Consider the following 13,846-nt stretch of genomic DNA (forward strand, 5'->3'; position numbering starts at 1 on the left):
GAGGATTGACTTCAAGGCCACATAATTTTATGATTTTTGTTTCTCTCTGAGCCCCAGGTTAATAATCTTTTCTTTTGGTTGCCTATTTCTTCTTCTTCTTCTTCTTCTTAAAGATTTTATTTATTTATTTGAGAGAAAGAGAGAGAGAACATGAGTGGGGTGAGGGGCAGAGGGAGAAGCAGACTCCCTGCTGAGCAGGGAGCCCCAGACTTGATCCTGGGACTCCAGGATCATGACCTGAGCCGAAGGTAGATGCTTAACCCACTAAGCCATCCAGGCGCCCCATTGGTTGCCTATTTCTTCACCATAATTCTTGTGCTTAGGTAGTGTCTCATTCTCCTTTCCACTACCACCACACACAGACACTTTCTCTGTCACTAACTGTGGTGTCTTTCTGTAAACTTCCTTAGGAGAGAGGTAGAGGAAATCTTCCATTTTTTTGACATAGGCTGCACTTTAATGGATTTCTCCTTGTCTCTGGCATCTGTGAGAGTTATAAATGCACCAGAAGGAATAGAGACCACAGTGAGCTTTCAAGGTACCTTCTTATGGTTTCTCTTGAGATGTCATCTTCCTTAACGAATATTTCACCTTCCTTTTCACTAAAAAAAAAGAGGGGTTATTTCCTGTTGGCATTTTAAAAAATAACTCATTCTTTTTTCTAAAAGTATTTTATGACAAGTATTTTTTAAATTTTTATTATTTTATTTTATTAATTTATTTTTTAAAGATTTTATTCATTCGAGACACAGAGATAGAGAGAGAGCATGAGCAGGGGGAGAGGCAGAGGGAGAGGGAGAGGGAGAAGCAGGCTCCCCGCTGAGGCAGGAGCCTGATGTGGGGCTCGATCCCAGGACCCTGGGATCACAACCTGAGCCGAAGGCAGATGCTTAACCATCTGAGCCACCCAGGCGCCCCCATTTATTTTTTAAAGATTTTATTTACCCATATGAGAGAGAGAGAGAGTGGGGGAGGGCAGGCAGAGGGAGAGAGAGAAGCAGGCTCCCCACTGAGCAGGGATCACAATGCAGGGTTCCATCCCAGGACCCTGGGATCATGACCTGAGCTGAAGGCGGATGCCACCCAGGCGCCCCTATGTATGTATGTATGTATGTATGTATCTATTTATTTATTTATTTTTAAGGGGGCTCGAACTCACAACCCTGAGATCAAGAGTCACATGCTCTACTAACTGAGCCAGCCAGGTACCCCACTAACTCATTCTTTTTGGTAAGAAAAATACTTGTTTATTGTAGAGAAATGTAAAAATACAGAAAAACACAAAAAGGAAAACAAATTACTCTATTTGGTATTACATGACAGCAAATGTTTTCATATTTTCTTTTTTTTTTAAAGATTTTATTTATTTATTTATTTGAGAGAGAGAGACATAGTGAGAGAGGGAACAGAAGGAGGGGGAGTGTGAGAGGGAGAAGCAGGCTTCCCATGGAGCAGGGCCCCCGGGATTATGACCTGAGTCGACGGCAGATGCCTAACAACTGAGCCACCCAGGCACCCCTCATATTTTCTTTTTTTTTAAGATTTTATTTATTTATTTGAGAGAGAGAATGAGAGAGAGAGAGCACATGAGAGGGGGGAGGGTCAGAGGGAGAAGCAGACTCCCTGCTGAGCAGGGAGCCCGATGCGGGACTCGATCCCGGGACTCCAGGATCATGACCTGAGCTGAAGGCAGTCGCTCAACCAACTGAGCCACCCAGGCGCCCGCCCCTCATATTTTCTTAAGTAAGCTATATGCCCAGTGTGGGACTTGAACTCACGACCCTGAGATCAAGAGTGGCATGACTTAACTGAGCCAGTAGGTGCCCCATTATTTTCCTGTTTCAAAAAACAAAATTGGTGGGGCGCCTGGGTGGCTCAGTCGTTAAGTGTCTGCCTTCTGCTCAGGTCATGATCCCAGGGTCCTGGAATCGAGCCCCGCATCGAGCCCCGCATCGGGCTCCCTGCTCAGCAGGGAGCCTGCTTCTCCCTCTCCCACTCCCCCTGCTTGTGTTCCCTTTCTAGCTGTCTTTCTGTGTCAAATAAATAAATAAAATCTTTAAAAAAAATTAGGTTTTCCTGAACATGCTGTTTTTGTAATTAACTTTATTCACTTAATATATCATGTATGTTTTTCACATTGCTAAGTGTTTCTCCAGAATATTATTTTAATGGTTGATATTCCACTGTGGGGCCATGATTTAACTAGTTTGCCCTACTGTTGAACATTTAAATTGTTTTATAATTTAAAACGTTAGGCTGAAAGTGTTTCCCCACTCTTGGTGATCATTTTACTTGTTTATTCAACATATCTGAAATACCTCCTCCCTGCAGGGTGCTTGGCCTTTGCACAGATGGGAGACTCCCAAAGCTGGGATGCTCAGATTTAGGAGACCAGTTGTTGAGCTCCCAGGGGCTCCCCACCCCAAGATTGCCAGTGGAAGATGTAGAAGTGCAAATGAGGAAGGTAGAATCCACAACTTTCCTAGTCTCTTGCCCAGGTTCTCCCTGAGGCATACAGACACCCCAGGAAGCCCAAGTTAAGAGAGCAAACACACTTTGAATATGGTTCAAGTTCAAAGGGCTTCCTTGTCCCTCAAATTTCTTTGGTTGCATTAAAATAACACCTTCTAAATCTGGGAGTCTGGATTGTTTTCCTATTGGCCAGTTCCTGATTCTCAATTATATTATCTCTCAAACACTTACATCAAGGGGGTTGGATATTTACAGTTTTTCTCTTAGCCTTATGCATAATTGGAATATACAAGCAGGGTTTCCCATTCCCTTTCTTAAACTAAGGTTTCCCTTTAAAGAGAGAAATAAAAGGTCTCAGGTGGATATATATTCTAGCATTTATTGCAAAACAAAGTTGAGTTCCCAATCTGGGAAAATAACAAGACAGAGTCATTTTACAGCTCTTTGGGGAAAAAAAAAATCCCTCTTTGGGCGGGGTGGTGGAGGGGAGCCTTTCTTGATAAGTTGGGGTCACCTGCCCACTTACTGTGACCATTCTTTTTCCGTGGTTACAGAGGTGGTTTCTGAGCTGGGAAAGTCCTCAGCTTATGTTGGGTCCTTGTTTCCCCAGGGTTTTGTGGGGAGAACTTTTTTTTTTTAAGTAAGCTCTGCACCCAGTGTTGGGGCTTGAACTCACAACCCCAAGATCAAGAGTCACATGCTCTACCAACTGAGCCAGTGAGGCACCCGGAGAACTTTTTAAAAAGTGCATACTCAGACGAAAAGCCCAACACCCTAAAAAACCTCCCACTAGGTAGGTCTGTGGTCTCTGCCCCACTTATGTGCATGGACATATAGTTGGTCTTGCTGGAGCTAGCCAGCATCGGGGAAGGTTGCTCCTTCAGAAGTCCGTACTGAACTCTTAGTTTTTTGCTACCATTCCCTCTGAAACTTATAGTGACAAGTACTTTGAGGGTCCCTCTGGATAAGACCCCCAAACCAAACTCCCCTCTAGCAAGCTGCAAAAGGCCAGGCGCAAAAACCAGGAAATAACGTGCAGGAGAGAGGAGATGGGGCCTGCCCACGTTGGAAGGCCGGGCTCCAACTTCGACTCTGTCGAGAGTGCGCTGTATAAGCTTGGGCCTCCGTTTCCCCCGCGAACTGCAGATATGAAGAGGGCTGCAGCCCAACCCTGTGATTTTCCAGTTGTTTTCGAATTCACTGTCTCTGAGAGAGAAACCGTGCCCCCCTCCTTTGTCATGCAGCCGAGCAAGTGAATCTGCGCGGGGTGCTGTCAGGCCCTGGCTCCGCCCCCGGACCACGCGCTGCCTGCGGGGCGTGAGCAGTAGTACTTGTTCACCACGTGCCTGCACTGCTCACACCGGACCGTGCAGCACCACTGGAATTTGCAGTTGCAGCTGCTGAGAGCCTCGGCTCTTCTCTCCTCCACCTGCAGGCCACACTCGGTGCACAAGCGCCCGCAGCTGCGTTGCTCCCACCGAGACGCGGTGTGGTTGTTCTGCAGACACTCCCGACCTTCTGTGCCAGAGACGCCCAGGCTGGAGTTGCGGGTACAGTAGTCTGGCGATTCCTCTAAAAAGATCAGCTCAGCCTCTGCGCTGGGAAGGAAGGCCTCCGTGGGTGCCCAGCGGCCCTCAGCGCTGTTGCCCACCCTCAGCTGCCGCTTATCCATCTCAATTTTCAGGGCCCGGTCATACTTGGCCTTCAGGTAGTCCCCCATCTCCCGGAAGTCAGCCAGCTGCAGCCAGCATGTCTGGATGCTGCAACTCCCGGAGATGCCATGGCATTTGCAGGTCCTTCTCATGATGGCTCTCACTGCCTTCAGGGAGAGAAAGAGAGAAGGATTCTGGGTAGGGAAGACCGAAGGCTAGCAACCAAATGGGATATTTTAAAGTTGTGCTGCTTAACTTTGGAAGAGCATCAGAATTACGGGGGAGGCCTGTGAAAAACGCTATTCCCGGGCCCCACCTCAGATCTTCTCAGCTGGAGTGTTCAGGGGTGGAAACGCCTTGGTAAGGGTAGTTTTAAAGCGCCCTTGGGTATTCTTTGGGGAACTCAGGCAAATGTTGAGGCATCAGGAAACCTAGGCTGTAGGCCCATCTCCATCACTTGTTGAGCTTGTTTCCCTCTCTCATTGGAATAATACTGATCAAGAGGGTACTGTGTCAATTAAAGAAGAAGATATGATCATTGGCACTATTATTGTTTTCAAGGTAGGGGCTAGAATATTGGTGAGGGTTTGGATTTGTTCTCTCCCAGAGGGAAGGGAGCTCATGCAGTCTGAACCCCTACCACCGAAGCAATTACTCATGTGTGTAATTGCCTTGAAAACCTCTTCGCCTTGCTCTGGGCAACCAGGTCGTCTGGGTATAGGTTCAAAGGGAAATTTTTATGCTCTTAGCTTTAAATCCAACTTGCTTCCAGATTTGAGTTCAGAACTCTCCAGAAGTCTTGGGGGGAAAATAGACCCTCCAGAGAAGCCTAGATCAGTCCCAATCCCTCGAAGTCCAGACCTGTATCTTAGGATACAGGTTAGCTGATAACCCCCCATTAATTTCCTACAACACACAGTGGAGGTGGTTAAAATTTTAAGTCATGAGAGCAAGGCTTTGGTACTCTATTGTTCTGTGTTCTCAGAAACCTGCCTGTGGAAGGGGCTAGACCATAATGATTAGTAATAAGACTAAAGTAGAAGATCTGAGTTTATCGCCTGGTTCTGATGCTTATTAGTTGTATTGCCTTGGCTAAGCCACTTGGCTCAGCCTAAACTGGCCCTGTCATCCAGAGAATGGGGGTAGCCATCCCAGTCTTGATAGGTGGTGTGAGGATGACACATGGGTGTGAGACAGCTCTTGTTAAGTCGTAAGGGCTGTACAGATGCGAGGCTCTGACCAGCACTGATCCTGATGCTTCGCCCGTGGACTCCTATACCTACCAGCCTGCCTGCCCTGTTGTTGTGAAGATTCATCAGGGCTCTAGCATCCTTTCCCTTTTCCAGGCTGTCCACAAAGAGTTTGGAGATCCTTTCCCCAAATTCCACATTGTCGCTGCAGCCTCCCCAGATCCAGCCATGACCTCCTGCACGTAAGGAAAGAGTAAGTTCTGCACACCATTTCCCTGCTAAGTTTCAGGAGAAGAGTCAAGGTCACTTTGGCTAACATAGCCAAACCATCCCCCAAGAGCTCTAGAAGCGTATAAAGCGGCAGGTGAGACCAGGAAGTAGAGGTGCTCAGGGTGGGTGGGTGAGGTCCTTTTCACAAAACCAACTGCCCACCGTTCAGGTACATTCCATCTCTAGGCAATTAGTCTCTATACCCTCAGTAAAGGTAGCCGTACTGAGCCTGGCCTAGATGATCTTAGAGGTTCATTGCAGCTCAAACATTCTGGAATTCTGCACTGTTACCCTACAGTAGTCTTGTTAGAGCCAAGTTAAAGAGGGAGAGTTCTGAAGTCTTGTTAGAGCCAAGTTAAAGAGGGAGAGTTCTGAAGTCCAGACCTGTATCTTAGGATACAGGTTAGCTGATAACCCCCCATTAATTTCCTACAACACACAGTGGAGGTGGTTAAAATTTTAAGTCATGAGAGCAAGGCTTTGGTACTCTATTGTTCTGTGTTCTCAGAAACCTGCCTGTAGAAGTTCTAGCCCCTTCCACAGGCAGGTTTCTGAGAACACAGAACTTCAGAACAACTTCAGAACTTCTCCCTCTTTAATGACAAATCTGAGTCTCTTAGATGGTCTACAAATAATTGAGTAGCTCTGGATTGTGGCCAAGCTGTTCTTGGCCTGAAATATGAGGGTTAGCTTTAAGCTCTCTTTGGCCTTCTCATTCCTAGATGTCTTGTTGCTTTTAGAGCTTGGTGCTACTTGGTGATCCTAAAATCATGGACCCAGGCTCAACTCTTGGAAGGGTATAGGGTATAGGTCCAGGAGCTCCCTCAGCTCCAAGAAGTTGCTGGTAGCATCTAGGGGTTTGAGGGACCTGTGTCCCTTAGCCTTTCGCTGGAAGACCTTAGCCTGCATGTAGCTCTGCATCCCTCACTTCTTCCCACCCACATCAGAGAGCACAACTTACCTGTTTTTCCATTTTTTGACTCATCACAGCCACAGTTTTCAAAGTCGCCCATGCTACAGTTCTTGGTGATGGTGTACATGACTCCCGCAGAGCTGATGGCATGAATGAAGGAAGTCTCCCTGGTGGCTTTGGAGAGAAAGAGGGGACTGGAAACTTGGACCCTGATGACCCAAAGCAGAGGCTTTGGAAAAGCAATGATCTCTCTCCCCTGGCCCCTGCCCCTTTTGGGTTTAAGAGGAGGCTCTTCTCCTTGAGACAACAGGGCATGTCTTTCCAGCACCCTTATGTCTTTCAGGCAGACATGAGTATCCCCATGGGGGTGGGATAGTAAAACCCAGACAGAGAGTGATGGGACCAAGGCCACTCTCCTCACCATTTGTATTGGGACCAAGACCCTGCTCTCCTGAAATCCAGCCTGGCCTTCTGTTCATTAGCCACTGCTTCTGGTCCTTGGGCTATAAAGACTCAGGGCCATGTAGCTGGCTTAGGAAAGAGAGAAGGGCCTTTTCTTCCTTCTGACATGAAGCAGGAACTATGTAATACTTACAATGATCGTGGCTACCATTTACTGAGCTCGTATCTTACTAAACTCTTTAAAAAACATTGTCCCGTTTCATTTCCACACACTTCCCATTCTGCCTATATACCCCACGGGAAAATACTTCTCTTCGTCCACATCATCTTTACTCCCTTCCCCCACCTCTTCTCAGGCAACTCTCTATTGTTTGTATATAAATGACCTTTATGTAAATTACTACATACAGTTGTAAAGAGCTGCACAGGTGTGCACGCATGCACGCGAACACACGACACACACACACGACACAGCTCAGTGTGATCTTTCAGCTTCTCTGTTGTTGGGATTTTACGACAGCTGGGCAGATGGGAAACTCCTCAGGGGCTGCAAACACAGAGCCCTTTCCCTGTTTTTATTTCATGCAACTCAGTGCAAGATAAGTGTATACAAACACACAAATATAGGCATGCATTTTAAAAAACAGAAATTATTACATTTGTATGGAAATACCTTTGTATTCACCTCCTTCAACCCTTACAGTTCTCCTGGTGAGCTGAGTAGAGCTAGCCTTATTGACCCAGTGACAAAACTGGGGTTTGAGAGAGGATGTAACTCACTCAGGGTTTCACAGCAAGGAAGTGGCAGATCAGCAGATCACTGATACCCTTTCCATTTCACTGTGCATAGAGATGTCATATGTGCAACATGTACACATACTGAAAGCCCACCTCCATGCACATGTACCCCTTTGTGTAGGTGCACAAACCTACCACTTCTCAGCCTGTTGTGAGTGGAGAGCTGGAGAGCATTTTCCGGGCAGTTCCAGCGTTCCCAAGCAAATTGGAACTTACACTCCTCAATGCCACTCTGGGCTCCCAGGGCCACGCTGGTCGTGTAGGTCAGATAGGCCTGGCAAAGGGAAAAGGGCTATGAAGGTCAGCCCTGGCTCCGCTCAGGTCGTCTGAGGTTGGGGGGGTTAGCAGGCAGGACTCAAATGGGTTAGCTCTCCAGGGAGAAACAATTGTGGGTTCCTCTGGGTGGGGGACCTCTGGCACTGTCTCCCCTCCCCTCCTTTCTTTCGCCAAAAGAGTTCCCTTAGGAACCCGGATGGGTAAAAACAGGAGCCAGAGACCATCCTACCTTGGGACCTGTTACCAGGAAATTGTTCACTGACCTATCAAAAAGAGAAAAAGTGAGGCAGTGGTGAATGGGGCTGAGATACTGGGGGTCGCCTCAGTAGGGAGTGGGGAAGGTGCAGCAGGGGAAGGACTTACCAGGCGGAGACAGTGAAGGTGGCAAAGCATATGCCCACAGCTACCCTGAGCATAAACAGGTCCCCCATGGCCTGGCTCACCCCCAGGGCACCAGTCCAGCCCAGGGCCAACTCCAGAGAAGTGAGGAGAGGGCAGGGTCTTTCTCAGTATTTATGTGGGGGAAATTCTGAATAACCAAGGGGGAAAAATCAACAGCTCTTCTCATTTGTCCCTCACTGGCAGGGCTGCAGGAGCCCCTGACCCAATGGGGGACCAGGAAGGAAGGACTCAGCCCAAAGCCTCCAAGGAAAGCCCCGCCCCACCCCGCCCCACCAGCCCTTCTTCCCTCCCAGGCTGACAGAGGGGCTGAAGCCTTTCCCTACCCTTGAGGTTTCTTTCCTCTATAAATCAGACTTGTCTCTTCCTGCTGGGTGGCTCATTTCTCAGAATCTTGTAGCCTGGAGCAGATGAGGTTCCCAACCCTGAAGGTAGGTCACCAGTTCCTCAGAGCTACAGTGTCCTCATCTGTCACTGAGACCTCACTCTTTGTCCTGCCTTCTTCCCCAAGACATTAGTAATTATAGAGGAAGCCTATTTGGGGGACCCCTCCTACTCATTTTACCAAAGTAAGTGAATACACCTTTCCTGCCTCCTTCCTTGGTGACTGTAAAGTCATGGAATCATGGGACCATGGGACAGAAACACTTCAGAGGCCATCTCTGTAATACACCCTTCTACCACATTCTACTAAAGTTAGTTCTGCTAAGTTTCCTTCATGCCTCGTAGGTCTATCATTTCATGTGTGAGAATCAACCTTTGGGCCACCCAGGGCTGTATTTGAAAAAATTAATGCCTTTCTGACACTGCTTTGTTGCCAGGACATCAGCTCCTTAGGCAGGACTCTTTCTTTTTCCTTTATTTTTTTGTTATAATTATTATTTTTAAGTAATCTCTACACCCAACTTGGGGCTCGAACTCATGACCCTGAGATCAAGTCTCGTGTTCTACCAACTGAGCCAGACAGGAACCCCAGGAATCTCTCTTTTAGGTTCACTTAAGTGCTTCAGAAGATGCCTGCATAAACGAACAAATGAATAAAAGAAATTGTGACCCCTATTAGGGACCGAGACACCATTTAGGTAGGTTTTGGGACTGCAGCGAAGGGGTGGAGATCTTCCTTCGTTGGTGGAGCTCTTTCCTTGGGCGGGGGCCGGGGTGGGGGGGAGGCAGCCCAGAGAGACTCAGAGGAAAGTACAAACAGTAGATCACCATCGTGACTCATTACCTTGTGGCCGTGGATATCCAGATCATATCCCAGCCCCCTAGAGCCTGACTTGGGTGAGAAAGGGAGCTGAGACATCCCCCCACTGAAGGAGTTCCAGGGGCCAAGGAGTCCTCAGGCTTTTTTACTTTTTAGAGCAGTGCACTCAAAGGTTTGACTAGGATTTGTGTCAGTCTGTAAACTGTTACCTGTTACCTAAGTACAGAAATGAAAGTGTTTAGAAATTTTTATACTAATTTGATACAGTAATTTTATTTTATTAATTTTTAAAATGCAGTTTTGTTTTATTTATTTATTTATTTATTTATTTATTTATTTATTTATTTATTTAAGTCGGCTCCACACCTAGCATGGAGCCCAGCACAGGGCTTGAACTCACAACCCTGAGATCAAGACCTGAGCTGAAATCAAGAGTTGGACGTTTAACCAACTGAGCCACTCAGGAGCCCTGATGTAGTAATTTTATTCTCTTATTTTTTTATTTCTTTTTTTTAAAGACTTTATTCATTTATTTGACAGAGACAGACAGCGAGAGAGGGAACACAAGCAGGGAGAGTGGGAGAGGGAGAAGCAGGCTCCCCACCGAGCAGGGAGCCCGATGCAAGACTCGATCCCAGGACCCTGAGATCATGACCTGAGCCCATCCCACATTCGCTTCCTGTGCTTAACTGACCGAGGAGCCCCAGGGGGCTCCTATTTTGTATATATTTTTTCTGTTTCATTTTTCTAAGAGGATTGGTGCAAATGTCACAAATGCGAAATGTCTTTAATGGACTAAAGGTCTGCCTCTCAGTCCCCTGAGAAGTTGTCTTCCTCTGCTTGCTTGTGACCTTTTCTCCTTGGGGAAAAGAAGTGTCTGAGACAGTGGGCGCCTGAGTGGCTCAGTCGTTAAGCGTCTGCCTTCTGCTCAGGTCATGATCCCAGGGTCCTGGGATTGAGCCCCACATCGAGCCCCACATTGGGCTCCCTGCTCCGCGGGAAGCCTGCTTCTCCCTCTCCCACGACCCCTGCTTGTGTTCCCTCTCTTGCTGTGTCTCTCTCTCTCAAAACAAAACAAAACAAAACAAAAAGTGTCTGAGACTTGAGTCATTTAGGAAAAGCCCACTGAGTTTGCTTCCTATTTTCCCCAGTCAAGAATCTAATGTTTAACTTTTCCTTCTTAAAACAGCAGGGTTGATTTCCATGCCGCTTGCTGTCTGGTCAGAACAGGGTTGGCATTAGCTCTGAGGTAGTCCCCCTGTGCCCCTTGAAGGAGTTTTAGGAATGATCCCACATTCGCTTCCTGTGTATGAGCAACTGGTTCTTACTAGTCTATGTCCCCCATAGCACCCGGCATTTAAGTTGGTACTCTATAAAAATATTCTTTTTTTTCCTAGGAAGCAGAGGGAAAGGTAGTAGGATTTTTGTGTGCAAATTTTGTGTATGCTTCTGCTCAGATTCTATAAAGTTCTCATAATTTCTCTAAAAAGAATTTAGGATGGGGCGCCTGGGTGGCTCAGTCAGTTAAGTGTCTGCCTTTGGCTCAGGTCATGATCCCAGGGGGTTCCCTGCTCAGCGGGGAGACTGCTTCTCCCTCTGCTGCTCCCCCTGCTTGTATTCTCTCTCTCTCTCTATCAGATAAGAATTTAGAATGTTGAGGAAAGGTCTTTACTCCCAGGTATTAGGAGGCCTGGGCTTTGGCCACTAATTTGTTGTGTGACCTTGGGTAAGCTATTTACTACCACATGGACTCAGGTTTTTCATCTGTAAAATGAAGGAATGGGGGAAATGTTGAACATTGAATCACCTCTGAAGACTTTCCCAGTTTTCTACATGCTGTAATCCTATTTTTAAGGTTTACAGAATTTACTAATCCCTGAGGTAATTATAGACCAGAAATGGGGAAGTCTTGTTTTCCCCAGCTGTTTGAATGGAATCATCTTTTTTATCTTTGAATCCTGTCAGGGTAGACCTGTAAGACAGATACCCAGAGGACCACAAGTGTTTTCTTTGGAGTGCTTTGGGGCTATGTCTACATAAGACCCCTGTGCTGGACTGACCAAAGTCCTTCATGTGGACAGAGGGGCCCCTGGAAGGAGAGGCAAATCAGAGACAGGTACTCCATGTTGGAGTCTGCAAATTATTTGCAGTCATTGTGCATCCATTTCCTTAACCCCAGCTCCATTATCTCATTAATTTTTTTTTTTTAGAGAAGGGGGGAGGGGCAAACATAGAGGAAGAATCTTAAGCAGGCTCCACACCCAGCGAAGAGCCTGATGTGGGGCTTGTTCTCACAATCATGAGATCATGACTTGAGCAGAAGTCAAGAGTCGAACCCTTAACCAACTGAGCCACTCAGATGCTCCCTTCCTTTTTTTAAAAATAGGCTGCACAGGGGCTCAGTCGTTAAGCGTCTGCCTTCAGCTCAGGTCATGATCCCAGGGTCCTGGGATCGAGCCCCACATCGGGCTCCCTGCTCCGCGGGAAGTTTGCTTCTCCCTCTCCCACTCCCCCTGCTTGTGTTCCCTCTCTCGCTGTGTCTCTCTCTGTCAAACAAATCAATAAAATCTTAAAAAAAAAAAAAAAAAGGCTCCACACCCAACATGGAGCTTGAACTCACAACCCTGAGATTAAGAGTTGTGTACTCTGTGGACTAAGCCAGCCACATGCCTCGGTCTCTTTGGTTATTAAGTGTGTGATCCAACTCTTGGTTTTTCTTTCCCAGGAAGGGAAATCTGGATCTGAAAACCAGAGCAGACAATGACAGGGAGGTAGAGTGGGCCCATCACAAATCAATAGTGTCTCTGAACCAGGGGTGGGCTGGTAGACAGGTGTTTAACAACCAGCTCTGGTGTGACAGGATCATGATTGGTAGTGTTTGCTGATTTCCATGGTGTAAATTATTCCCACCGTGGCCTTTTTCTAAACTACCAACTTGGATTTGGGAAGAAATGAACAGTACCACATCATTATATAATATTCTATCGTATAGATATAATAGATGTAAATAACATTAAGAGTATAGATAATAGTAAAATGTCAGAAAATAATTGGGACAAGATGAATTTTCAGTACTTGTTACCTTTGTTTTTAATATAATTTAATTGGTTATGTAATTTAATTTTTTAAGATTTTATTTATTATTTTTTATTTATTTGTAATTTTTTAAAAAGATTTTATTTATTTATTTGACAGAGAGAGAGAGCACAAGCAGGGGGAGCAGCAGAGGGAGAGGGAGAAGCAGGCTCCCCGTGGAGCAGGGAGCCCGATTCGGGGCTCGATCCCAGGACCCTGGGATCATGACCTGGGCTGAAAGCAGATGCTCAACTGACTGAGCCACCCAGGTGCTCCTAAGATTTGATTTTTAAGTAATCTCTACCCCTGACATGGGGCTCAAACTCATGACCCCGAGATCAAGAGACAGTCTACCAACTGAGCCAGCCAGGTGCCCCTATGTAATTTAATTTTTAATAATGGCTGTGTTTAACCACCAGTTTGCAAAATTCCTGAAAATTTACCCATCAGCTTTCTGAGCTGGGACAGACAGCCACGCCCCCCCCCCCCAAAAGCATACCATTGGAGCCCTGTGTCCTCCCTGTAGGCCCCTGGGAGATATAGTACAAAAGATTTCTATGTGGAATTGAACACCGTTTGTCAATTCCAGTTATGTGCAAGGCTTTAACTCTTGTTGAGCCATAGTCTTGCTACCTGCCCTCAAGGGGCTTAGTATCTAGTAAATAGAGGCTAAGGTGTGTATTTAACTATAATGTAGGGCAGAAAGAGGAATACAATGAATAAATGCATGTACCTCTGGAAAGGTATTCATAGAGCTAGTAAGAACGTAGGATCAGAAGGCCCCTTCTACCTTTACTGTTCAGGGATGTTGAGGTTTCAAGAGTCCTAGGGGAAGCTCTGGGGATTATAATCAATGAGGAATAAGCCAGAGTCAACCCTTGTTGTGCCCAGCTTCAGAAAATCTAGAGGCCGGGGGCGCCTGGGTGGCTCAGTTGGTTAAGCCACTGCCTTCGGCTCAGGTCATGATCCTGGAGTCCCAGAATCGAGTCCCGCATCAGACTCCCTGCTCAGCGGGGAGCCTGCTTCACCCTCTGACCCCCCCCCCCCCCCCATGCTCTCTCTATCTCATTCTCTCTCTCTCAAATAAATAAAGAAAAAATCTAAAAAAAAAAAAAAAAGAAAAGAAAATCTGGAGGCCATTCATGGAGCCAAAAGTGTCTGAGCTAGAGGGTCCCATTTTATGAGATACATGAGG

The 13,846-nt window shown here is 46.7% G+C and overlaps 2 protein-coding genes across 2 annotated transcripts in view; one reads left to right on the top strand and one right to left on the bottom strand.

The window, feature by feature from the left end:
- The window catches only part of FAM13B (family with sequence similarity 13 member B), a 144,551-nt gene that overhangs the window by 16,410 nt on the left and 114,295 nt on the right, over positions 1–13,846 (top strand). The gene's annotated exons all lie outside the window — the stretch shown is intronic.
- WNT8A (Wnt family member 8A) lies at positions 3,746–8,404 on the bottom strand. Its single transcript, XM_032425070.1, has 6 exons — positions 8,337–8,404; positions 8,203–8,236; positions 7,833–7,971; positions 6,546–6,671; positions 5,408–5,550; positions 3,746–4,291 (listed from the first exon to the last, which is right to left on the bottom strand). Exons 1-6 carry the CDS (start codon positions 8,402–8,404, stop codon positions 3,746–3,748), a joined length of 1,056 nt encoding a protein of 351 aa, XP_032280961.1.

This window comes from Phoca vitulina, unplaced genomic scaffold (assembly GCF_004348235.1).
Source record: "Phoca vitulina isolate PV1807 unplaced genomic scaffold, GSC_HSeal_1.0 scaffold32, whole genome shotgun sequence".
Lineage (NCBI taxonomy): Eukaryota > Metazoa > Chordata > Mammalia > Carnivora > Phocidae > Phoca > Phoca vitulina.